This window comes from Phasianus colchicus, chromosome 10 (genome assembly GCF_987193195.1).
Source record: "Phasianus colchicus chromosome 10, bPhaCol1.hap1.1, whole genome shotgun sequence".
Lineage (NCBI taxonomy): Eukaryota > Metazoa > Chordata > Aves > Galliformes > Phasianidae > Phasianus > Phasianus colchicus.
The window spans coordinates 3,434,321-3,459,621 of NC_143445.1; the positions used below are offsets into that span (position 1 = coordinate 3,434,321).

Below are 25,301 nucleotides of genomic sequence, written 5' to 3' on the forward strand. Positions count from 1 at the left end.
ATTCTGAAGCTGTCAGTCAAATTTTGCTTTTCAGAACATGAGATAACTTAGGTCATGAAATTCCAGCTTGTGCCAGCTGGAAAATCATTGAGAACTCTGGCAGCAGATCATGTGGCTGGTTCCAAAATGGACAGAATAGCATTATTTGGTGGGGGTCTACTGGGATAAAGAAATAAATATGAAGTGCTTTTTGATGACACACAGTCCCTCAATGGCAGGTGACCAAAAACTTTTGGGAACTGACCTCTGAAAGCAGGTTCTGTCTGTACAGTTCAGTAAATAGAATTGACCACTGATGGAATTCGAACAGATTTGTTAGATTTACATGAACATGAACACTGTACCTCAAAGCCCAGAGGAGCCTGTCCTTCTTGGCCTCCAATCATAGAAGGTAAAAATCCAAAAATTTTGTCCACCATCTCCTGGTCACTGATAACATCATAATTTGTGTGTCTGTCGACAAAATCATCATTCATCCTTTGTCCTTCTTCCTCCTCCTCTTCTTCCAGAGCAGCTAGGTGTTCCTTTAAACACAGAAGTTCATTAAGCATGATTGGAACATAATTCTGCTAAAAGAAATGGGTGTGAGGATAAAACACAATTGCAAAGTGCTTTGCTCCTACAGTTGTCTTTGTAGACTGTTGGTCTATTAACAATAATGTTCTGTATTCAAGAACTGCATCACTTAGTGATTATACAGGAAAAGCATATTATGTTCAGTATTCCTTAGCTGACATACCTACCTTTTCTAACCTCATAGCTTCTTCCCTTGCTTTCACTGGGCCAACGATGCTAATGAGACGTTCCTCTTCTTCCAAGCGGATATTCCTTGCTTCCAGCTTGACTTTGTTCTGTAGGCAACAGAACCATTCTGTTACTGTTTCCAAAACTGCTGAGCAAGTTACACCATTAGCAAGCTGTCCACACCAGGGTTTCATCCCAACAGGGACTATTCTATTTAGGGAATGAGCCACAGGCAGAGATCTGCTAACTGGCTTTGTCTTGTTTGTACAAGATATAATACAAAAAGAAAACCACAGCAAGAGTTCCCTTGGCAATAGATAGCCAAGGTAGTACGTACAAGACTTTATCTGGCAGTGCATACCAATATACACTACATCAGGATCCCCTCTTAGATGTATCTCTAAGTGACTTTAACAGGTCTTGCTGTAGAAATTAATCTTCCTTTGCAGGAATGACTTTTATCCTTTTATCTTTCATTCTGTCAAAAACATTTCTGCTCTGTCACTGAAGTTCTGATCCATGGAAATGAATATATAAAGAACGTGTAAATAAGATCATACCTGCTTTTGTACCTCAAAATAAAATGTTCCAAAATAAATATCCACATCTGGTGCTATGCTGTGGCAACACTTACTGGTCATTATGCCTCAGAACCTCATAGAAACAACGTCACGTTGACAAAATATCTGGACACATATGTATACCTCCCTCTTCATCCTCTGTGAAGTTTGGCAAGAAAATATGCCCCTTGTATATGCCTGTATGTAACACAAACAGCTTTCATCTGTGCTGCTACCTTTTGACGTATTAGATAACCACGGCATGCAGCTTGAAACCTGATGATGTGTGCCCGGGCTGTTTCATACTGCTTAGCAAGCTGCCGGCTCCGGTAGAGGGCCTGCAGGCGCCCAAAGCCCAGCATAATCTGTAGGAGGTGGAGAAAAAAAGAAGTGATCATGATTCAAACAAGTGAGTCTGGGGTTCAGTGAGATGAGTAGAAGACAACAAAATTCAGTAGTTGGATAAAGACATTGGAAGAGGTTAACGGAATGCTGCTCTCCAAAGGAATACTTTGATTTCTGATAGTTCAGCCTTTAAAATCATGTGAGGGAGTGTTCTTTTGAGGACCCTTTCTAGGGATTAGCCTGAGATGATGACAAGGGAAAAAAGAGCAGAAATTAAACTAAGTGTATGGGAAAAAAAACAAACAGGGCATAGCTTTGGGAGAGCTGAGTCAGAAATAGATGGGGCAGTCTTATCTTCAGATAGGGACTGGGTCACTGACACAAAATAGAAAATGTTCCTGACTGAAACTGGCAGTTTCTCCTCTCGCTCTTTATGAATGGGAGGTTCTCATATATTAAAAATCTCTCCCACAGAAACACACAATATATGAGCACCATCAGTACATTCCAACTTCTTTCACCCACAAAAATGTCAATCTATACAAGTTCAGCCATTATTAAAAAAAAAAAAAAAAAAAGGGAGAGAGAGATTGATACGCTTTGTTACACATTCCCAGTCTGTTTGCTCTAACTGTTGTGGAAGACCCTTTGATCACAGCTTGTCAGTGATGCACAAATGCCAGCCTTGGAACAGAAGGAGTGTGGGAGCACTGGGGTGCCAGGATGCTGGAGCCAGGCCTGCCAGAGGTTAGTTGGGTTACTATTTCACCAGTAAGCAGAATCATCACAGGCTCAGCAAGCCATGAGATACCCCAGAGTCTTCCTTAGGCCCAACAAACCCCTTCCTTGTACCCTGCCATTTTGTTTTTCCCCTCTTAATTTGTGAATATTTTAATTCTCTCTACTCCCCTCAGCTGGGGAGGGATGGTATATAAATACAGACATACTGTATCCTAATCGTTGAGTCCCAGCCTGACCCACTGATTGAACACCTGGGGAAAGGAGCCGGTCAGCCCTGGGAACACAGGTGAAGGCAGTTCAGCTGTGTGACTGGAAGGAGTGGAGCCTGGCTGCACCTCCCTTAGACCTCGTTTAAGGGCTGACTGCCACTGGGGAAGGTTTTCTGGTTGAAGATTTTTCCCTTGTGGAGTTTTTCCTGTGAGCCTTGATCTTCAGAGAGGAGCGAGCACTTTTCTTTGTTCTGCAGAACACCTCTCTGTCGCACTAGTCTCTCTGTTATTGTATCTCCTGTATTGCTAATCTACTGTGCTGATCTTTCTGGTTGTTACACACACACATACACACACACACACGTGCTTCTTACCATCCTGAAATCCTTCCGGCAGCAGTAGCCTCGCCAAGCTGCTTGGATAGCTATGGCAGACTTCCTCTGTTTCAAAAACTGCTTCCTATGCAAACAGACAAATGAGGTGAGAAGCAATAGTTATCTCTGCTGCTTCATAGGATAAGAATAAAAAATAAAGGTGGTGGGTTTTTTTCTATTTATGGGATTTCCGCGCTCTGATCTCAGCCATTGTTGCTGAATAGGAATACTAGTCAGAAAAACTAAAGCTACGCTAACTAGCTCCGTTGCTAGTAAACAACTTGCTAGGGCAAATCTGAAGCTCAACTATGAGATAATCCTCACTGAAAGTGTTTTGTTGTCTTATGCCTTCTCCTGGCTGATGGAGATGTGAGAAGAGGCTGTTTTGCTGAACCTTTACATAACACAGCCCCTGGGGAATTTCATGTGAGCTCAGCTCGTCCTGGAGGTGAAGCAGCACCAATTCAGTTCAGTGAAGGCACCAGTGAGAGCTTTCATATTTGTTTTGTTATCCATTTGCAAGTAGAAAGGATGAGATAAAAATATTAGTAATCTACTTTGACATATCTGACTTTGACCTTAAAGGTGTGAGAATATCCTCAGCAACTGCTTCTCCACTGTTAGGAACATTTTTAAACCAACCCAGCAGTTAGTCTTATATTATGCTTCTGATTGGGTGGCACAAAATTAATAAATACAGATAATAACATAAAGCATTTATTGAGGACAACTATTTTTTTTGGCAGTGACTTAATATCCCTTTTGAAGATATTTCAAACCAAACAAGAGTTGTGTATCTTTGTCAAGGTGGAGGACTAGGTAGTTTCCTATTTAGTTTTCTATCTTTACTATTTTTTTTTTTTTATGTCTTATATTAAAGAAGTATACTGAAAAAGAAGGTCCTTGTAGCTCTGGAAAGAACAAACTGCACACAAACTTCCTGTTTTCCAGATTCCTGATAAGGTATCTGTGCTGTGTGCTATGAATATTAAGTGCATATCTTCCTTCCAACCCTTCCTCTCAGCTGCACGTGCAGAAATCCTGCATTTTGAAAAGCATAATTATAGTAAACTGAGACAGAACAAATCTTTGTGCAAAACTTGCATAGATGCACTGTTACATGATGAGCATAGAATTTAGGGCCAGTGGAAGTTAGGACTGATACGCTTCATAAGCAGAAGAGTTTCAGTGAGAATGTTAAAGATCAGTACAAATGTTTGTGCTTCAAACCTAATCAAATTCCCTTCTATAGCATCACTGACCTGTCCTTGAAACCTCTCATCACCTTCTGGATAAGAAGAACCTTATCTGTGAGTATTTTCTGTCGTTCTAACTCCAATATTGTATCATGATAATCCTGTTAAAAGAAAATATTGATATACAGTTGAACAGACATCCCCACTTCTGAAAACTGGGCACAAGTTCTGAAAGAGGTGCAGAATCAGCGTGACGTAGTGCAAGCTGGGATTCAAATGTGCAATCTGCAGTAGAAAGAGTGTGCACCACCCAGCCATGCTGTGTGTGGCAGTAGCAATGAACACGCACAGAATCTGCCTAAAGAAGGGATGTTTTTTACCTTACTTAGGGCAAGGAAGTTCCCTGTGACAGCATGCTGGTATGCAGTTACTTTTTATGCTCTGCACTTGAGCAGAGTCCAATGCATCACACTCTACTGTTTCAGCTACCCCACTGGAGAACAGGGAAAGTATCAGCCCATTCCTACACCAAGCTTGTGTCCATCAAATTACATTGTCTTCAAGAGTGTGAGTTCTAAGAGAGACCTTTAAGTGAACTCAGTCCTTCTAGGCCACCGCTCTTGTGCTGACAGGTCAAGCTTTATGGTGAAGTGCCCAGTTCTTCAGGAGAAGAGACAACAAACTGTTCTTTTTACTTACTTTAAGGAAAATCTTTGTTTTTCCAGCCTGCCAGCTTTCGTCTTTGCCCAGCACTGCTTCAGAGATTCTGATACAGCACTGTCGAGCATCATTCTTCACCTGATGTGCAAAAGTATCATTATGTTAGGGCTTGTTTGGAAACAAAGTGGCTGTACTATGTAAGGAACCTATGGCCCTGCATTTCAGTGAGCAAAGAATGCAAACAGATGAGGTCTGACAGACCTCTGGGCCAACAGGATAATGAATGAAAGTGTTCAGCTCAAATGGTCAAGAAAAGGAGGAACATTAGTGCTTGGTGAAGCATTCCAGAGTTAAAATGACAGGAAAACTGTCAATTCTGACTATGTCAGAAGTGTGTGATTGCAGAAAAACAAACAACTTGAGGGCAGTAGTAATGCCATCCTGCCTGGAGTGTCTATGTGGAGCAAGTCCAGGATTAGCTGGACCTAACAGCGCTCTACTTTCGGCTGAGGTCCAAGTGAGGTTCTCAATATTTAGCTACCATTCCAGTGATGACAGCTCTCTCTCTGTTGTGCCAGCAGTAATCTAAGAACTTTCTCCAGTGGGAAAGACCTAACCCCTCATAAGGAAGAGTTAGATTTGCTTAAAGCAAGCACGTGCTAACACACCGGTTCTAGAGCAGACCACGGCAGGAGGACTCTGTATCTCTCAAAGAACTCCTCAAAGGTGTAACGAACTGGGTAGCCAGCTTTCCTGATCCTAATGGTCTCCATCATCCCTGAGTATCGCAGCTGTTTGATACACAGCCCCCGGTCAAACAGCTGCAAAAGAGAGCAGACAAGGAGTTAGCACAGAAAGAGGCTGCACATGCAACGTTCCTCAGAACACATCTATTAACCTGAGAACTCAGAGAACTGCAAAACAGGCTACTATGCTTTTCTTAATTGTACTCTTATTTCAGTGTCCCAGACTAATTAATTATGGGCATAAACATGCCACTTTAAAGTCTTCACATGTGTTTGGCAGCAGAAACAGCCTATTAAGTTCTGACTGGCTTTAGCAACCATCTTCAATTCTATAAATGTAAATTCAGGTGAATGATCATATTGTTTTGCAGGTGCAAGAAACTGCAATAGAAACTTATCTCCTTTGGGCTTAGCACAGCATGACTGCTCCTAGTTTCTTAAAAAATAGGCTCACTAATCCACATGCACAACATTAAAAACAATTAAGTCACTCGACCAACAACAAACAAAACCCAGTCTAAAACTGGGTTTTGATCCCCCAAGATCCAGCCAAACATTTTAATGACAAATGAGCTTCTTCTTGAGCTTCTTCTGTGGTGTCAAATCTAGCTGTATCATCCTTCTCACCCACAGCTTTCTTTATCTCTCTCAAGCTATTTCATGGTATAGTCATTGCTGGATCTCAGTTTTTATTTGTCCCCTTGCTGGGGGTTGGAAACTCTCCAGTTCTCTGTTTACAAGAATGGCTTCTAGAGCTGCTCCCAGTGCTCTTTTGGCAGCCCATCACTCTAGGATCGATTTACAGATGATTTTATAAATGAACCTTGCTATATCATACTGCCCTTTTCATTGCAGTAATACCTCATCCTCCAGTTCTTGTCTGAAGTACAGATAGAAAATCCTACACTGCAACTGACAGCTTTTTCTCATTAAAAAGTTTAAGGAAAACAAGATTTCATATTGTTAAATTATTACCAGTGGTTTCTTGTAGTCATTGGGTTTGATGCAGCGGATGAAGTATGGCTGGCACTGACCAAGAATTTTCATTAGCTTTTCCAGGGACTGCTTGAACTGGCCCCCCAGAGTAGAGAGCCGTTTGGTGGTATCCAGGCCCTGGGAAGAATAAGCACATGCTGTCTGCTACATTGTTCATCATCAGAGGGCCAGTTAATACAGCTTTCTATTTCTGTGCTAGGTAATGGTACCATACAACTGCCAGGAAATGTTATTTACCTACAAGGGAGCTAAATCTGCCTTCTGCAAATCTTACAACCTCACTGATACCCAGCACTACATGGGTGTAAGTTCTAGCAGTAGGGCTGGCTGTGGTGGAAGAAATTCAACCCACAGGAGCCCACACAGGCCTGTCTCTTCTAACCAAGACTGTGCCTTGTGCAGGGCTTGGGTGCCAAGCTATTATTCACAGATGCACGCCTGAAAGTTTGGCAGGAAACAGCCACTCCCAAAAATAGCCTCTTGAGCAGGCAGGCAGTTTGCTGCCAGCTCATAGCTAGCTAGGATTCAGAACAGCTCTTTCTTTTAACGTTTAGGGTGGTTTCCCTGCTTTCACTACTACAGTAAGTAGTGAAAGGCAAACTTCTACTGGAGAATAATGTAAAAGCTGCTTTATTTTTGCCTGCAGATGCAGTGCTTTATGCCTCACAGCTTCTGAGTTGAATTTTGCCCCAGCTGCACTAATGTAAGCCCAGAAGGATTGCACTTGGCTGCAATTATCTCCTGACTTCCTCAGCTTCCCTGCAAGCACAGTTCCACCTTTGTCCTCTTCCAAACATTATCACAACAGGCCTTAACTGCTCTTTTTGTGTTTAAGGGTGTATTAAATTACAGTGAGAGCAGCACAGATTCCAAGTAACAAAAAGAATCTGCTGGCTTTTTTCCCACAGTCTTCCTATGAGCTTGGAGTCATTACAGCACAATAAAACTTTTTGTTTTGTTTTAGCTCAGGTTGTGGGTTTTTTTTTCCCACTTGTTTGTTTGTTTTTCCTACTCCAGATAAATTTAAATCCCAGTGGCTCTCGTTACTTTAATGACCTTTATAGTCACTCATTCTACTGTTTCTTACATTTAAAGTGTCCTTTTCAAGACCTGAGCTGCCACCTTCTGCTCTCAGCTATGTGGCAATGCTGCCCTCCAGCGACCAAACACTCATGCCTTGTAAAATAGCTCCTGGGAATACTTCATAGCAGCTGTGATGCTTTTTAGGCCTAGCAAACATCTGTTTGAAGTAGATACGATAACATCAGATAGATGTCTAAAGTGCATTAGTGCCAAAAAGCAGTTTGCACTCCCAGACCCCAGGGGTTTTTTTGCTGTACCAGTAAATTAATGGGATGGTCTCAGAAGGCTGAAGCCAGTCTCCCAGTTTCACAGACTACCTTTAGAAATGACACTGTTAGGTGGAACTTGTTGCTGGGGTGGTGGTGAGTTTTTGTGGATGGTAGTCCATGTTTAGTAGTTTTTTTCTTTTCATGCTGCTCTACTTTCTAAATGCTTTCCTAAGGAAACTTCCCCCCCCCCAATAACACAACCTTATTTAAAGAGAAAAACCCATCAGACCAACATAGATAGGCCTGATATTTAATCTTAAGTTACTCATAATGTTTAATAGATGCTAAACCATCTCTATGTTGTATCTGATACTACTTTTTTTCTCCCACAGGTTGTTTACCTGTCCGTAGCCAGATGTTCTGGACAGCAAAAAGCCACATTGGGCTAGAGACTGAGGAAGAGAGAACAGGATGAGAAAAAAATGCCAGGAGAATAGGGAGATAACAGGTAGGACAACTGTTCACCCTCCACTCTGAGAAGGAAGCTGAGGGATATAAGCACTAAAAGCGAAAGTACCTTCACCCAATACTGATGCTGCATGGTTTAGGGCTCAGAAGTAAAGAAAACTGCAGCAAGGCAGAGAGCCTGAACTCTGGCCCACAGCATTTCCAGACCGCTGTACTTCACTGGGGCTCCTGATACCTCCAGGCACTGATGTTTCTGTGATAATTAGCCACCAGCAACTTTGTCACAAAGGCTCTGAATGTGGAGGGAGAGCTAACACTGCAGCAATGTGCAGGTTGGTGAGACTGTCTATGGGAGATGGAGTGGCCTTCTGTGACAGCACAGCTATTTGCTCTTTGTGCTAGCCAGCCACTCTGCAAGACAGGAAAGGCCAGGACTCTCCTAACTTTTCCTTCAGAATCCTTTGAAGAAATGAAAGGGGAAGGCATGTGCAGAAACAGTACAACAGAAAGCGAAGGTCAAGAACAGGCAGAGCATTACAGTAGGGAAATTAGCTGGTTCTGCATCACAGTGTCAGTAAGCCAACCTTGTAGGCCTGGTCACTTCCAAGATGCCGGATAGTACCACGTCCCAGACTAGTTGGGGTTGTTTCCACCTGGAAAATCTCCTTCAGGAATTTATTTTTGGAGGAATGAACCACTTGCATTACATTAGCACTCAGAGTGTCCCTGTTTTTCTCTAAGAAATCTATAGGATGGAAAAAGAAAGAACAGCTTGTCATCTCTGCAGCCTACTGGCTCTAATGCAACTCTGTCAAGCTAAAATCAATTTCATCTATAGTAACTTGATGATTAGTTTACAGTAATCCTCTTGACCTCCTGACTTCAGCAAAATAAACCTGAATGTTTTGAACTCTTATCTTGAGAAATTACAGATCAACACTACTCTGGAGTGCCATAAAGCATGGCAAATGATGCTCTTCTCTTCACCTTCCACATCCAGCCAAGAAAGGCTCACCTTTTGATTCATAAAAGACAGCCCCAGCAAAGTGGTTAATGCCAAACTTGGTGTCATGGTCACTCTTAGGTGGGATATAGACTCTACTTTTTCCATGGAGGGAATTGATTTTGATAAGCATGGTGGCATCTGTGCCCTAGAAACAAATACAGGTGGAAAAGGACAGTTAAATAGATTCTCTGTTGTAGCATAAGGCTATGCCCAGCAAACAAACACATAAGGTGCTTCAAGATAACAAAGGCTAAATTCTGCCCCTTGTTTGTGAAGTAACCAGGTAGGTGCACAGGACCTGCTTTCATTGCCCTACTGGTACAAGACTCAGAGATCCCCAGAAGGCAGCCCAAAGCAGATACCCAGCATGGACTGTGACTTCTACCAGCAGCCAGCTGGTGCCATCACATCCTCATCCCCTTGGGATGTGTGTGAGGGTAGTTCTGCTCACTTCCCCTGTTATGGTAGTGCTGTACTATCTGAGAAGCCATGTACTCTGGGAATCATAGAAGAGACTTTTCTCCTGATTACAGGACTTACAATTGGGACCACCCTCTTCTCAGGAAAAAAAGGGGAAAGCTCTCTGTTTGTACACAAACCTCTAAAATTGCTGCCTGAGTACTACAGGTGAGCTGAGGCAGAAGCTTGCTTTCCTAGATAAGCTGGTGCTGCCATCTGATTCCTGTACTGACAGTCCTGCTTACCCTTGTCATGGAAATGTGCAGACCATGGAAATCTGCAGCAGCTATGTTTGAGATCAGATGCTACTTTAACTCTGTTCTTCTGTTGGAGATGCCTGCCCTTTGTAGAATGGCATTTTTTTCATGATTACAGTGCTCAACTGTGACTGTCATCCAAGAGTAGAAAGAGGAAGATGCAGCCCAGACCAATAGCAGAACAATACTCAATATGAAAATCCATACATTTTCTAAAAAGTCACTTCAGAATGATCATGTCTCCTTCCTTCTCCATCTGGTACAACTGTAAAAGTTTCAAAACAGCAAGGTACCAGGAACAGCACACTCTGGCAGAGAAAGTATTCATATAGCAAATTAAAAGGGGGTATTGTCTCTGAAAGCCTCCTCTGCACTTTTCTGTGTGTAAAGCATTGTTGATGTGCTGTGTTCAAAGTCAAATATTACAGGTGAAACCAGAAAGTTACCTTTGGGAACTTGCTCTCCTCATCAATGAGGGAGATGATATTCATGGGTTTGAGTGCAATGACCTCCAGAGCCTGGCGGTTGTCAGTGAAGTCAATGTTATTCCAGGTAATGTGCTCTGCAAGGTATTCCTCTTGCTCCAGCTTGAAGACATGGTGCACAAAGAACTGCTGAAGGTGTTCATTTGCAATGTTAATGCAGAGCTGCTCAAAGCTGTAAGGGGACAAGATGGGAACCCATGGTCATTCCTGGACCCTGGGCAGTGCTGCACTGCTCTATGGCATTTGTTTATTGTCCATATTTAATACTTTTCCAGATAAATTACTGTTATATTCCATGTTAATGATCACCACCACTGCATGTTGTCTTAGGAACATAAAAGATGCATTTCCTGCTCTAATAAAGATGAGCAGAAATGAGCCAACTGTTGACTGAGTGTTGCTGGTTAAGCAAGGAATGATCTGTTTCAAGGAACTCTAGAGAGAAGGGGGAACACATAACTGTGAAAATAGCATGTCTGGGTGAGTGTATAATCTGTTTTTACTTGCAATGGCATTACCACTTCTTTTATCAGTTAGTCCTTAACACTGCATGTGAGTTTCATTACCTGGTAATTGCTGTGGCACAATGTGTGCCAGTGAGGCCCCATGTGGACTGCAGCCTTTGGGGATAGCATAAAATAATAGGAAAGAACATTAAAAATGTGGATGGGCTGAACAGCTTATGTTCTAAAAGTCAGTGAGGAATATTATCTTGCTGAATGCAAGTAGGATGCATCTGTTGCAATGGATTGTAAAAGGTTGCCATGTGGAATTTAGAAAGAATGAAAAAAGTGGAACATTTTAATTGATTTATCAAGGAGGAGTTGACAAAGGTGGAGGGAAATGGAGTGACACAAATTACACAGTTTGTCACAGTCATTTACTACATACTTCACTGCCTGTAGCATACCAGCCTCAACACTGCTCACATGTCAACAGTGCCCCATGATGGAGAAAGTTTCCTTACTCTGGTCCCAAAGGTTTGTAGCCTCCAGACTGTATGTGATGGTTTGTGGAGTACTGATGATATGGTACCATAAAACAGAGAACTGCTGCCTCTGTAGAGAAGGGCGTATAGAAATGGTGCTCTGGGACTGAAAACACCAGTACAAGAGGTAACAGTAGGACAGTGTATACAGACCAGTTTTTTGCTGACCTGTCCTTCGAAGCAGAGAAATTAAGTAGTCCCCAAAGAGTGACAGGGGAACACTGAGCAAAACAGAAGCATAGCTGAAATGGGAATCAAAACACAGTCTCCTTTTTGCTGTGTACAGAAGCATCCCAAGAAGTCTTGTTAAAATGCTATGGAACAAGGGGAACATGTATCTGCTCTTCATGGCTGCCTGCTCATAGCAGCTTCATAGACATCTTCCCTGAGCAAATTCCTGGGGTTCTGGAATAGACATGTGCAATGGCTGCACCACACTGAAAGCTGAAGGAGAAAGCAGAAATGTGACCAAGACTAAAGAAAAATGGTATTTGTGTTAGATTGTCACTGGGGAAACTTAGTGATGGAAATTTCACTGCTTCTCTGGGAATGACAATAATAATGGAAGGAAATTTGCTTGGGTTTTTTTTTTTCATTTTTTCCATTTACATCAACTGCTTTTCAGCACCCCAGTGCAAATGAATCCTGAGCCTCTTACCTGTTGTTGCTAAAGTTTTCAAACCCAAAAATATCCAACAACCCAATGGACTGACGTGTATTTTTAGGCTTCTGAGAAGTTGGGTTAAAAATGGCTGAGTTGATCTTGTTCACTATCCAGAGGAAAATCCGTCCATATATACCCTGGGGAGAAATTAAAGTGAGAGCTCATCATTACAGTCTTTGGACAAATCTCTCTGCTTCCTGTTGTGTTGAAACAATGATGTCAAATTACGCCAGAAGACCAAGAGGGAACCAGGTGCTCTGGGTGCACATTTATCACATAAGGCCCTTTAACTGGTAAGACAGACAGCTCTGAAAGCATCCCCAGTCTTTAAACAGAGCAGATGTAAGAACCAGTACCTTCACAAAGGCATCCCTCCCATCTGCAGCTTGGGCCACATTCAGGGGCCTGGACACACTTTCTCCTCGGACAATGATGGAGAGGTTTGTGAGGCTGTTCTGAAGTTCACTGTAGTCCACCTGGAAGAACAGTCATGGCAACTTCGTCATTCCAGGTAGAGAAAAGAGATCCAGAAAAGAAAGTCTGTCTCAGGAAGGAGGGCTGTGACAAACTGCTTGTCCAGCAGCACTCATGACAGCATTCTGCAACCCAAGACTGAAGGATCTGCTGGCTCAGAAAGATATCTGCAATAGCAGCACTTGAATATCAGCAGAAAGAACAGGAAATGCCCCGTCTATGTGCTTCACTACAGAAATGCTCCACAGAGACATGCTTTGTCAGTGTGCTCAAGGAGCATGGATGAAGAAAGGAACAAGTAGGAAAAGATGAGAGTTTATTACCTCAAGCAGTTTGGTCGCAATTGAAAAGTGTGGTGAATCCATCACATCAGAGCAGTCCAAGTTGTCATACACAGCCGCTGGAATGAGAAAACAGTCATTTCCATGGTTAATCATTTCTGTTGTGGTTGGGAGCTGTGCAGCCATATTTCTGTAAGCTTGTATCTCCAGGAATGTGGCAAAGTAGTAATTTGTCTGATGAAGCTCCTGCGTTTGAAGATTTTACTAAGGAAGGTTCTAATTTTACCTAGGGATCCTGGCACATATAGGGTCCCCACAACTCCACTGACTTCAGATTTTTTTCTGAAAACATTTCTTGTCTTGTATCTAGCTGGTGGGAAATGTAGACAAAAAAGGTTGCCTAGATAACAACCTTCCTTCATATAGGAGATACCTCATTTTAGCAGCCAGCATTACCCCAAAAAAACCACCTGGCACCACTGCATCACACAGAGATGAGTCCTCTTCTAAAATATGAAAGCTCCTGCTGTCCTACTGATGGGTGTTATCAGACTGTCTGCCTTATCAGAGCTGCATTTATGCAGCTGAGTGTTCACAGTACCCAGCAGGACAATGACAGCTATCATCTCCACAGAAAGCATGACTCAGTTGCTCCTCTGTCCTCTGACTTACACAGCACTACAGTCAGCAAATGCAGCATGGCATTATATTGTCTGGTGATTCAGATAGTGTGATAAGGGTCTATTTATAACCAAGGAAATCCCAGTGTGACAAAATAATAAGATGGGTGTTTTTCAAAACATTACCCAGTGTGAAATGGTGCTTAATTGCCTGCCCCACCAATCTTGTCCACCTAACTATTTATACTGAGCAGAGAAGCACAACCTAATCCTTACAGCTGGAAGCAGAAACACCTCTAGGCCTTTAACATCAAGTCTGAGGAGAGACCAAGCAGAGGCAATGCTGAGTTTACCTTCGAACTCCACATTCCCCAGATGCAGGATAGCAGCCAGAAGTTTGCTGATGTCCCAGTGCTCAGAGTCTGAGAACATGAGGATCTTCATCGCCGAGCGGATGTGGGCATACTCCTTGGCGTCGTTCCGGCTGTCACAGGATGTGCAGTTGCCCTGCAAGAAACCACATTCACAGGTAAAGAGAATCTTTTCTGATTTCTCTTCAGATCACATAAACTCAGGCATAAGGACAAGGATTCTTGGCACTGTTTCTGCTTACTCATTATCACCTAAGGTATACATACTTAATTAGCTTTCTCCCTGGCATTAGATCCCTTGCATTCACCTAAAAGTCTGAGCGCCTGTGAAAGTGGAGGATATTTCCATTGTGCTTTATGATGCCCTTTAATGTTTCTTAAGGCTGAGTTGGACAGAAAGCTTTGAACTGCCACATGCTGCCCCTGTGGTGGACAGATGGACATTACAGTAAGCCTCTGAAACTGAGACTCACAGAACTTGTGTTACTGCTATTGGTATTCTAAGGAAAGGACTGATGGTACACCCATCTGCAGCTCCTAGTGATGGTACTGGTTGCTGGAGAAAACAAATGACAGAGGGATAATGGAGATAGTTACCATAGTGAGATAAGTGTACTCTGAGGCAGTGCCCAGATTCAGCATCTTTTTCTGCTCCAGATTCATCCCCATCAGCATGCAATAGAAGATGTGATAGTTCCTCTCCTCTGGAGCCTAGAAAGAAAGAAAGAGGCCAATATAGCCTTGTTGGTACAGGTTTCTAGCACAGGAGCAGGCAGAATGGATGTCTGCAAGCGGCCTCACCTGCCGGCAAACTCGGGACTTTTCCAGAAGAAACTGTTCTATCCGGGCTCCTTCTATCACACCACTGTGGTTGAAGTAGATATCAATGTATTTACCAAAGCGGCTTGAATTGTCATTTCGAATTGTCTTGGCATTTCCAAAAGCTGATGGGAGAAGGACAGACAGGATCTTGATTACTGCAGTTAATGAACATCAAGTCTATTTTTGATGTGCTTCCATTTTTCTCTTGGTATTTTGCATGTTGTACACCAAACACTGACATGCACTAAAGAATATCTGAGCTGACTTCCTTCTGAAGTGACAGGCAGGCATATTGTGTGCATCCAGATAGCTGGGCCCTAAAAGACATCAGGTGATCTGAATATGCTCTATGTCTCTTATGACCCTTGTGCTCCATGCAGTTCTGAGGTACTGCTACAATGGCACCTTCTCCTGCATCATGAGAACTGCTCTGGACCTCATGAAGACCCAGCAAAAAAGACTAGAGAACTGCTACCCTACATCACCTATGCTTCAGGGTTTTTAGCTATGTTATGCAAATACAGTTGTTTGAGGGTCTGCTCCTGAATTTTTACCCTGAGACAAAAATCTTGTGATAAGTGTGGTAAATTGATTTTTTTTTGCTAAATAACCCACCTTCCAGAATGGGGTTGGCCTCTAGGATTTGCTGCTCTATCCAGGAATGCTGGCCACTGACAGCTGCCAAAAACTGTAGTATTAGCTTAGTGCTTTCAGTTTTCCCAGCTCCAGATTCTCCACTGCAATAAGAAATGAGATCATTAAGGGTTTGCTTTCTTCTTTTTTTTGGCTAGAGAGGCAAATGATAGACCAAGGTGAAATCCTACTTTATGCTGTGAAGATCAGGTTGTCTTTCATTGATGGCTATACAATTCTAGCTTTTCAACACCTTATCTGCTAAAGTGTAAAGTGTTTTTTAGCCTAAGGTTGAGGACTAAATTCTCCCTTTGATTAAAAATGAGCAAATCCACGGAACACATTCTGTGCCAGTAAAAAATTAAATCACTACTTGCTTTTCTTTAAAGCATTATCAGATTTTCAGTGTTAGTCTTAGCTGAGGCAACTCAGGTGATGTACCATAATCACACTGCAGTGAGACTCTCTGCTCTCTCTACTGATGACTGGCATAATATGGATACATGTCATGTGTTTATACTGTAGTTTCTTCCATCTTGATATTAGCAGAGACAGTGTTTCTTCAGGAAATCTCAGTTTTCAGAAAATATAAGAAACACAAGTATCCTGTTCCCAAGGTAAAATGCAGTCCAACATCACACAGACACATATGTATAGAATATGTCATCACATTCAGAGTCTAGGGGAAAACAACAGACTTCAGATATCTCTTGCTTTTGTTCCAGCTTTTGTAGCCCTGACCAAAAAAAAAAAAAGAAGTAGCAGGGAAGAGAACATTTCCTTGCTGTTGCCTCTAGTCTTAATCTGTGACTTTCCATTTGAAAGGTCTCCTGTGTCTGCAAAAATCCCCCAAAAGCATGCCAGACTTGGTGTCTGCCACGCATCATGAGTACAATTACCTGATCACACAGCACTGATCTCTCTTATTCCTCTTCATATTGAAGTAACAGTTGTCTGCAATGGCAAAGACATGAGGTGGCAGCTCTCCAATCCTCTTGTTGCAGTACAGCCTGATAAGATCGACTGTGTAGAGAGGCAGCAGCTGGTATGGATTCACTGCTACCAAGATAGATCCTGTGTAAGTCTGGAAAACAGTTATGAGCATTACCTCCAGCAGCAAACCCACAACCAACAGTACAACCAAAGGCATTCACAGAGTAGATCTAAGCAGACTCAGGTGAGAAACCTGAGAGATCCAAAAGCCTGGTTCCTTACCATGAGTTGGGCAATGTTACGGTTGTGCTATTTATACACTTATTTAGTATTTATAAAAAACAGCCCCACTGAAATGAAGGAGAGTGTCAAGTACTTGGAAATTGTATTGTTCAAGAAGTACATGACACAACGGCAGATTGCTGGAATCTAATGTAATGGTTCTGTATGCACCTCTTGGTAGTTGTCACTACAGCATGTATCAAAATCACTGCTTCATTACACTGAACATCACCATGTTTGTATTGTAAGAGACAGCTCCTTTCCTGTACGAAGTGTATATAACATGGGACATGACGTGTGAAAAAGCTGAAATGTTATTATCATATTGCAAACTAGGAACTAAGGAACAAGAAACCTGAAACTGTCAGATTGTTCAAACTCACAGATTAAATCTGTAATGGACAGGAAGTGAAACCAAATGTCCTAAATATGCAGATCTATTCTTTACCTGTTTTGTTACATTAAATTAAATAAACAGTGACTTGGATTGGATCCAAATAATGTCACTGCATACTGGTTAAACTGATCCAGAGTCACAGCTGCAAGTAGTAGCAGCATGTGCACTCAGTAATATGGACTGGATTTAGCTAAATGTCAGTTGCTGCTGGAAATGATCACTCTAGGAGAAAGTGAGCAGGGTCACTACTTTTGCATATCTCTGCAATTTCAGAGACTAATATTAAATCCTTTTTTCACAGCCAAATTACTTGGATGGAGGAAGAGAAAAAATATGCCTCCTTGGCACTCTCAGTCAGTAAAGGAATTGGAGGGCCCTATGCATGAAAGGAAGTTAGGAGGCTACTTAAGTCACTCTTCTAAAGGTGCATGAGAGGTCATTCCTAAAAGTACCATTCCAGTAACACTGGCACTCACATAGATTTTGTGCTGCTGGTGGCGGATGAGGAGGTTATGCACCATGCCTGCTTCGTGGAGATCCCCAAGGCGGATCATGTCTTCCACCCCTTGGGCAGTGGAAGGGTCCATTGGGCGAACCATGTGCATGTTCCGAGCTGTGATCCAGTGCTCCTGAAAAAGGAAAGGCAGCATTTTAATGGGTTATGCTGTTACTTAGAGGCAAATAAAGAAGACTGACATGTTAGACCAGAATGATTTCGAGTTCACATTAAATGCAGCATACTCTAACAAACAGCTGACTGAAATCAAGAGGTGTGCTGCTCCACAGAACCAGATGATTTAAAACCCTAGACAAAGCCATTCATTTGGGTTCCAGACATCACAGAATCACAGAATGACTTGGGTTGGAAGGGACCTTAAAGATCATTCACTTCCAACCCCAGCTGTAGGCAGGGTTGTCCCCACCAGATCAGGGTGCCCAGGGCCCCACTCAGCCTGGCCTTGGTGTACTCCAGGGCTGGAGCATCCACAACTTCTCTGGGAAGCCTGTGCTGGGGCCTCACCACCCTGTGAGTAAAAAGTTTTCCCCTAACATCTAATCTAAATTTTCCCTTCTTTAATTAAAACCATTCCCCCTGATTATAAGCTCCCTTTTAAGTACTGGAAAGCTCAATGAGATCTCCCAGAGCCTTCTCTTCTCCAGGCTGAACAAGCCCAGTTCTCTCACCCTATCTTCATAGGAGAGGTGCTCCAGCCATCTGATGATTTTCGTGGCCCACCTCTGGACCTGCTCCAACAGCTCTGCATCCTTCCTGTGCTGGGCACCACAGGCCTGGATGCAGTCCTACAGATGGGGCCTCACGAGGGCAGAGCAGAGGGTGTCCCCATGGACTTGTATACATCCAATCTCATCAGGTGGTGTTGGACTTGCTTGCCCTTACAGTAGGAGAGGTTATGCTCTCCTGATTCCCACCTAAAGGTTCAGGTGAGAGATGTGGGAAGCCTGACATCACCTATGTTCACAGTGCAGTTCTTCCAGAACATGTTCGAAGTAGGGATAACACTGCAGTCCAACTGCCTTTAGTGGGATCATGATTTTATCAAATTTTGGGATTGGAGCTTGTCTATTGCCTGCTTTTAGCTACCTGCTGATAACTGCTGCCTCAGGAAGCTCTAAATCTTCATACCGTTGGGATCTCTGCATACTAGGGAAGTATCACCCTATTCTTATATTATTATTTTTATATTATTTCTTTCAATTTATTCTATCAGCCATTATCAAAGTCAGACTGTCTAGATGGAGCTTCAGTCTGACCCAGTATGGTCTTTCTTCTGTACTTTCTACTTTTATGTTCATCATTTGCTGAAAGTTATAGGGTAGCCCACCTTGCCTTCATCATCCTCCAGCAGGATCCGTCCTGAGTCAGAGTCCTTCACAACTGCCCCAATAGGGACGTTAAATTCACTGTTTGGATGAGCTTCCAGCCACACGTGATCACCCTGGGAAGAAGAAAATCCAGTGTCAAGTAAAATGACATACTAGATGCCGTGTAGTTCACATGCATACATTTCTTGGTCTTAATTTTCTATTGCTTTGATTGTTTCTGCACTGTTTAACTGGACAAGTTCTTACTGTTTGCAGGCAGTACAATCTGATGGTTAGAGCATTGAGACCTTAGCTCCACATCTACCATAGAACATACTTTGGTCAAGTCATCGGGTCCAGTTGCCCTACAAGAGGAAATGACTTAAAAGCTTTTACAAGGACAGTGACTGTACAGCTCCACTACCTCCCAGAGGCTGTGGGGTGTACAGTGAATGCTAACAAGGTGCCTTGGTGTCCTCACATTAGCTTCGGTATTCTTTCAGATGAGATGCTTGAAAACAAAGACATTACCAGGTGAAAAAAGGATGAACAGACTGAGTTGCTCTGCTGTCCTCTGCTGGAGGAAAGGTGTGAGCTGTGGCTGACCTTTCCTAGGAATGAGTACCACCTTGATGTTGCCTGAACTACTGCCCTGTTAGTACTCCCAGACCTCAAGAGTACCTTCTCTTGCTCCAGACACTAATTCAAGTTGAAACAAAAATTTACTGCAATTGCTAGAATGAAAATGGAACAAAGCTGTAGGCTGGGTCTTCAGTGGGTATGAATTGGCTTATGCCTTATTGTATACAACAAACATTTTATTTATTTTATTGCATTCTCACCACAGCATTACTGTCAAAGTTTCAAGTTTTTTACTGAAAAATTATTTATTTTTCCTCCTAAAATAGTTAAAGGACTTCTATTTAAAACCAAATGACTGCAGTGTAAACATCTGTAAATGTCACATAAGGTTACAAAGAACGTTAAAGTGCTCTGATTTGCACTGAATAAAACTACAGAGGTAATCTGCACTTTCAGTGCCACACCTTGTGACAGAGGTCACCAGCACTAGCCCAACAAGGCATGGTGCTTTTGCATTTTCAGTATGGACTGCTATCTTATATTTTTTGAAAACGGGTTATTTCTGCTTTTCTTTTGAGATGAATAAGGATGTTAAAGTCTTTTTCTCCTCTTCAGGCCTCAGGCTGAATCAGTAAATCATAGCAAAGGATTGGACTTACCTTTCTGAAAATGACCATTATGTCTCAGATCACTGTATGCAACCTGCAGTCCCAAGAACAACACAATATTAGGTCAGAAAAAGGTTCAGGCTTTCATTAGAATAGGCAATGGAGTGAAGACACTTTCTTGAAAAGAGTAACAGCAAAATGCCTTAAAGTCATGCTGCTTATTGATTGCACTAAAATGAAATACATCATAATAAACTACACCAACTCTAGAAACAATTACATTATCTACTCAAAGTAAAAATCTGCAGATCTGGTTTGGTGGTCTGCTCTGAGCTCTATCAGCCCAGAGATGCTTGCAACCACTAAGAAGTCAATGTGCATAATTCCCTCAGTCACGCATCAGGCATGTTTACTGCCTGAACTGCAAGTTTAGATCACAAATCAAAAGACCCCACAATGCAATGTGATCCGTTGCACAACAGAGTTACTTTGGCCTGCTGAACCAGCAGTTCAGTTCTTGTAAGTGGCTGGCCCAGTGACATGGTTAATTCATGCTCTCCTAAGCTTCTTGGATCCCTCAGAGAATCCCAGCTTAAACATTCTGCCATTTAGAAAATAACATCTACAATTAACTGTCCTTGGTTGGACCAAGAGCGGTTGCCCTGAAGGAATGGGCAGCAAAATGAGGAACTGGAGGGAACCACAATAAAACTAGAAGCTCATTATTAAAAAGAATAGTGAAATATCCAGTGGCCAGAAGTCTATACCACTGCTTTGCTTAAGGGGTGATACTGTTTAGGCTGTGTTCCTTAGAACAACCAGGGAACCAAAATCTTTAGTAGCTGCTTCCTCACCCATAGGCTACAGGGGCTGGATTTGGGGAGCGACTCCAGGACTGTGGTTTGCTGGCTCCCATTCTTGTTACAGCATGAAGACCTTTTACTATGTTGGGGAAATTGCTGGTCAAGACTCTTCACAAAGTTCACTTCTAAAGTTTGCAGTGTGAAAGGTTTCAGCTGAGAATAAACTCTAAAAAATAGACTGCATTTAAAAACCTGAGTTCTCTCTCCCCACTCATGTGCAGACCTACACAGTTCACACAAAGGACACTGAGGAACGAATTAAAACATAAAAGATGACCATATGATTTTAGTGGTTGCTAATGGTGAACTGTCTTTCAAACTTCCACTGTGCAGACAGTACTGAATAAAACCCCAATTACTGCTGAAAACTCTTTGCAATAACTTGAGGATGGCATATTCCCTCACTCTTCAGTATATTAGGAAAAGTTTATTCTCCAAAAGAGAGGTCAGGTGCTGGAATGGGCTGCCCAGGGAGGTGGTGGAGTCACCACCCTGGAGATGTTCAAGAAACATTTAAATGTTGTGCTAAGGGATATGGTTTAATGGGAAATATTGGTGACAGGGGGACAGTTGGATTGGATGATCTTGGAGGTCTTTTCCAACTTTGGTGATTCTACGATTCTATATCACAGATTGGGAAGCACTCCTCTGTAGCAGAGCACACACCTTAAGGATACATATGACTCTATTAAGCATAAGCTGGGTGATGTCATGTCTGCTGATCCTGTGCTAAGCAGTGAGTCACAGAGTGGAGTCCCTCCTGCTGGAACTTGAGGAACAGCATGGGTACAGCCACAGAACTGCAGCATATACCTAATAACAATTTCATTTCATTTATCCTTTCTTCTTCTGCTTGTTGCTGTTGGCTCCAGCTCACTGCAAAGTGAGGTAGGTCCATCTCCCGACCAAAAGGTAAGGTTTATTTTTCCCTGTTCTCTCTTCCTGCTAGCAAGAATCTTTCCTGCACATAAGGTGGTAGAATAATCTGTGATTGAGTGGCTGCTGTGCGCCCAGGTCCCCACAACCACACATCACAGCCTTCCAACAGCTGCACGGCCCACTCTGCTCCTTTCATCTCTATACAGGATCTCTTCCTCTACCACACACCCAGGGTTCAACTCAAAGTTCCTAATGAAACACTTGCAATAAGCAAAATGTTCCACAAAATGCTAACCTTGGACTAAATAATTCCATTTCTACTCTCTTTTGGTCTATTATCACTGTCATTTCCTTAGCATGCATCTGAAGCGAATTTTACAACTTCCTGCTTGGAAGATCTCAGTGAAGACACTGGATATATACATCCCTTCTGTACATTCCCATCTGATGGCAAAGCTCCTGTAAAGCATTTCACAAGACAAGTGGACACGACAGGACAAGGAACTGATTTCTGGTACTTATTCTAGGCAGGTCCATGATCTGGAACACCTGCTCCAATTTTATCTCAACACTCAAATTCAAAGGTCTTATTTTCTCTGCATGTAGAGCAATTATTTTGTTCTGACCCCAAATTAAACTTGTCTAGATTTTGGACAGGTTCTCTGGAAAGCTTGAGAAAAGCAAGGAAACCATGAATTAACTGAGTTGGAAGTTGTTTTGTTTTGTTTTGTTTTTTTTCCTTTGCTATACAAATAGTCATCGAAAGTGACTGATGGGAAAATTCATAAATCATTTCAATGAAACCCATGAGATTTCTTCTCTTTATCACTTGTAAAGGCTTTAAAAACTTATGGATGAAATTTATAACAACTATTTACAATTCTGTGCAATACTATGCACACATTTTATGAGAGCTACGCAAGTTTCATTATTTTTCTGACAGTATTTTCAGCCATTTAATCTTCTATCTCCATTTTGTTCTGGAGCTATGGAGCAATTTATAATTTTTCCCTTTCTTTAAATTACTAGAAAAGTGTTTTAAGCCACCACTTTGATTTTGGAAATTCATGCTCCTGAAAAACCATCATTAAAATACACGTAATGAAATGAAGTTTGGAGATGACATTGTTTTCTTCTTCATGTTTCAATAAACTTTTGTATTCAGTGTTAGAAGAAAATTTTGTAGTGAGAGAATGAGGGTTCATTTTATCATTTGCTTTCCTGTAGCTGCCAATTTTACTTACCTGTCTTATCTGGGAAGTCACAAATAGCTTCCATAAATTACAGCCTTAGCTAAAATTGATGGCTGCATAAACCACCTTTTCTTCAAACTAAACAGAGGGAGCAATTATAGCCCTATATGCAAGATAGTGCCACTGTGAGCATTGCATCCATGTCCTAAGCACTAGGAGGGCTGCTATGGTAGCAAAGTGGAAATGAGAAGTGCATGCCCTGTTTGTGGCTGAAAAGGTTTACGAAGTAGCATGGATTGAACAGGTTTCTAAGCAAGTCCAGAACAATGTACCACTTGCAAATAACAACAAAATACATTAAAAATAACAAGTTATCAAAATTACAAAATGTCTTGTGATCCCAAGGAGAAAAATAAATGGAAACTTCAAGATGTTGAGATGAGACTACTGCTCTAAAAGTCCAATGCTAACACATGTTTTAAAGCAGAAATTTGAACTGCAGTTTTCACCCAATAACAGGAAGAAGTGTGGAATGTCACACAACACGATGTGGCACATGGAGGACCTTCAACTTCTGTGTCCCCAGCACAGTGCCTGGTGACTACATTCAGAATTCCCTGTGAGACCAGGGCTACCTCCAGAGACCTTCTGTAACTAAGACAATTCTGAATTTTGGCGCACATCAACTTAGCAATGCAATGTTCTTTCATAGAATCATAGAATGGCCTGGGTTGAAAAGGACCACAGTGATCATCCAGTTCCAACCCCCTCCTATGTGCAGGTGTGCACCAGACCAGGCTGCCCAGAGCCACATCCAGCCTGGCCTTGAATGCCTGCAGGGATGGGGCATCCACAGCCTCCTTGGGCAACCTGTTCCAGTGCTTCACCACCCTCTGGGTGAAAAACTTCCTCCTAATATCCAACCTAAACCTCCCCTGTCTCAGTTTCAAACCATTCCCCCTTGTCATATCACTATTCACCCTCATAAACAGCCATTCCCCCCGTTTATATATTCCCTTCAAATATTGGAAGGTCACAATGAGGTCTCTCCAGAGCCTTCTCTTCTCCAAGCTAAACAAGCCCAGTTCCCTAAATCTTTCCTCATAGAAGAGACCTTTCACTTTTTTTCTGTCTTCTCTTTCAAGAAATAAATTCCATCTTTCCTGATCAGTTTTCTTACGGCCACATCCTCATGTCTTTACTCACGATTTGGCAACTGGATCTGTGCACTAATCTCAGGGTGTGGTGACCTGTTACATGAGCAAAGCAGGGTGGTACAGGAACACTGTGTGTAGCCAACAGGTGGGCCATGGTCAGCCACAGGGACTCACAATCACTAGAGAGTTTCTAACCTGAGCCAGAAATAAGAATACCGCAGCGAGACTGAAATGTCTGCCCAGAATGGAGAGGGAGTGGTGCAAGCCAACATGGAGAACGGCTGTGCTGGATCAGTTCAGGGCACATCTACCTCCAAACCCACAAGTGGGTGTATGGGGTAGAGATCCTCTATAATCTCAGGGTATGTAGATTCAGCACCGAAAATGCTTATTCCCGGTCATAACTGAGCACCCCCCCTCCTGATTGAGTGGCAGCCTTCCCTCAACACCTGGCTCTTCTGCTGCTTTTCTTTCCGAAGCAACGCAGCAGCAAAACAACCTGCAGCCCAGGGGATGGAAAATTACCTCTCCTGAAGAAATCTTCACTGTATGGCTTCAGCAGCTTAGTTCCCTGTTTTTCATAAGCTTGGGAGTAAGGAAAGGGAAGATGAAACTGGCATTGGTGCCAGGAAGGTTTCTCTTGCTGAGTGCCACTTGTCTGCTGCACAAAGGAGGAAATAGCTGAAGCACGGTTATTTATTGCAGGACTTTGCCCCCAGTTGAGCATATTGTCATTCCCAAGTCAGGTGTTCCAGTAAGCAGGACAGCTGATTCTTGCCTGGGTGAACCTTAAACTACAGTCTCTCCTCTCTGCTTGAATCCTTTCACATTTCTGGAAACCACTCCCAAGAGGAAACCCTTAAGCATCTGATCTTAGCTGCTCTAGCACCACTGACTTCCCTCTGCATGACTGTTAGCTCAGTGGAAATTGGGCTCTCATCTCTCATCCCTCCCTTTGGTTTTGTACAGCTCCTTCTGCAAGGTCAGAAAATGCACATCAGTTGCTGTCTTGTGGGGATTGTGTTTCACAGTACCTATAGCTGAAGGTGGAAAGTGCTCGTGGAACTTAATTGAAATACCAGTGGTCACACACTCATCTAAAGGGACTGTGATTTCTGATCTGTTTCACTCGTCCTGGTTTTGTTCTCATTAGTTGATCGCCTACCAAACACTCTGTCCCTGTGTTCCAGCA

The 25,301-nt window shown here is 42.5% G+C and overlaps 1 protein-coding gene and 1 long non-coding RNA gene across 4 annotated transcripts in view; one reads left to right on the forward strand and one right to left on the reverse strand.

Annotated features, from left to right (window-relative positions):
• MYO7B (myosin VIIB) overlaps nucleotides 1-20,588 on the reverse strand; it is a 45,670-nt gene extending 25,082 nt beyond the window's left edge. For both annotated transcript variants that reach the window (XM_090146983.1, XM_090146982.1), the window contains exons 1-22: nucleotides 20,069-20,588; nucleotides 18,848-18,961; nucleotides 17,480-17,632; nucleotides 16,291-16,475; nucleotides 15,374-15,495; nucleotides 14,738-14,880; nucleotides 14,534-14,647; nucleotides 13,919-14,072; nucleotides 12,988-13,064; nucleotides 12,547-12,666; nucleotides 12,185-12,327; nucleotides 10,500-10,710; nucleotides 9,347-9,482; nucleotides 8,916-9,076; nucleotides 6,551-6,688; nucleotides 5,498-5,650; nucleotides 4,869-4,967; nucleotides 4,236-4,330; nucleotides 2,974-3,058; nucleotides 1,541-1,669; nucleotides 744-851; nucleotides 345-524 (exon numbers count right to left, since the gene is read on the reverse strand). In XM_090146983.1, coding sequence (XP_090003109.1) covers nucleotides 345-524; nucleotides 744-851; nucleotides 1,541-1,669; nucleotides 2,974-3,058; nucleotides 4,236-4,330; nucleotides 4,869-4,967; nucleotides 5,498-5,650; nucleotides 6,551-6,688; nucleotides 8,916-9,076; nucleotides 9,347-9,482; nucleotides 10,500-10,710; nucleotides 12,185-12,327; nucleotides 12,547-12,666; nucleotides 12,988-13,064; nucleotides 13,919-14,072; nucleotides 14,534-14,647; nucleotides 14,738-14,880; nucleotides 15,374-15,495; nucleotides 16,291-16,475; nucleotides 17,480-17,632; nucleotides 18,848-18,961; nucleotides 20,069-20,086 — 2,838 coding nt within the window. In that variant the 5' untranslated portion in view covers nucleotides 20,087-20,588. The remainder of the gene's footprint in view (nucleotides 1-344; nucleotides 525-743; nucleotides 852-1,540; nucleotides 1,670-2,973; nucleotides 3,059-4,235; nucleotides 4,331-4,868; nucleotides 4,968-5,497; nucleotides 5,651-6,550; nucleotides 6,689-8,915; nucleotides 9,077-9,346; nucleotides 9,483-10,499; nucleotides 10,711-12,184; nucleotides 12,328-12,546; nucleotides 12,667-12,987; nucleotides 13,065-13,918; nucleotides 14,073-14,533; nucleotides 14,648-14,737; nucleotides 14,881-15,373; nucleotides 15,496-16,290; nucleotides 16,476-17,479; nucleotides 17,633-18,847; nucleotides 18,962-20,068) is intronic.
• LOC149916524 (uncharacterized) lies at nucleotides 2,996-10,475 on the forward strand. Of its 2 annotated transcripts, XR_016469538.1 has the most exons (4): nucleotides 2,996-3,079; nucleotides 4,226-4,283; nucleotides 8,256-8,371; nucleotides 10,172-10,475. It is a non-coding gene; the product is annotated as an uncharacterized LOC149916524 (long non-coding RNA). The 2 variants fall into 2 exon arrangements; XR_016469537.1 differs by lacking the exon at nucleotides 10,172-10,475 and having other exon boundaries at nucleotides 8,256-9,319.
• Nucleotides 20,589-25,301: the final 4,713 nt, after the last annotated feature.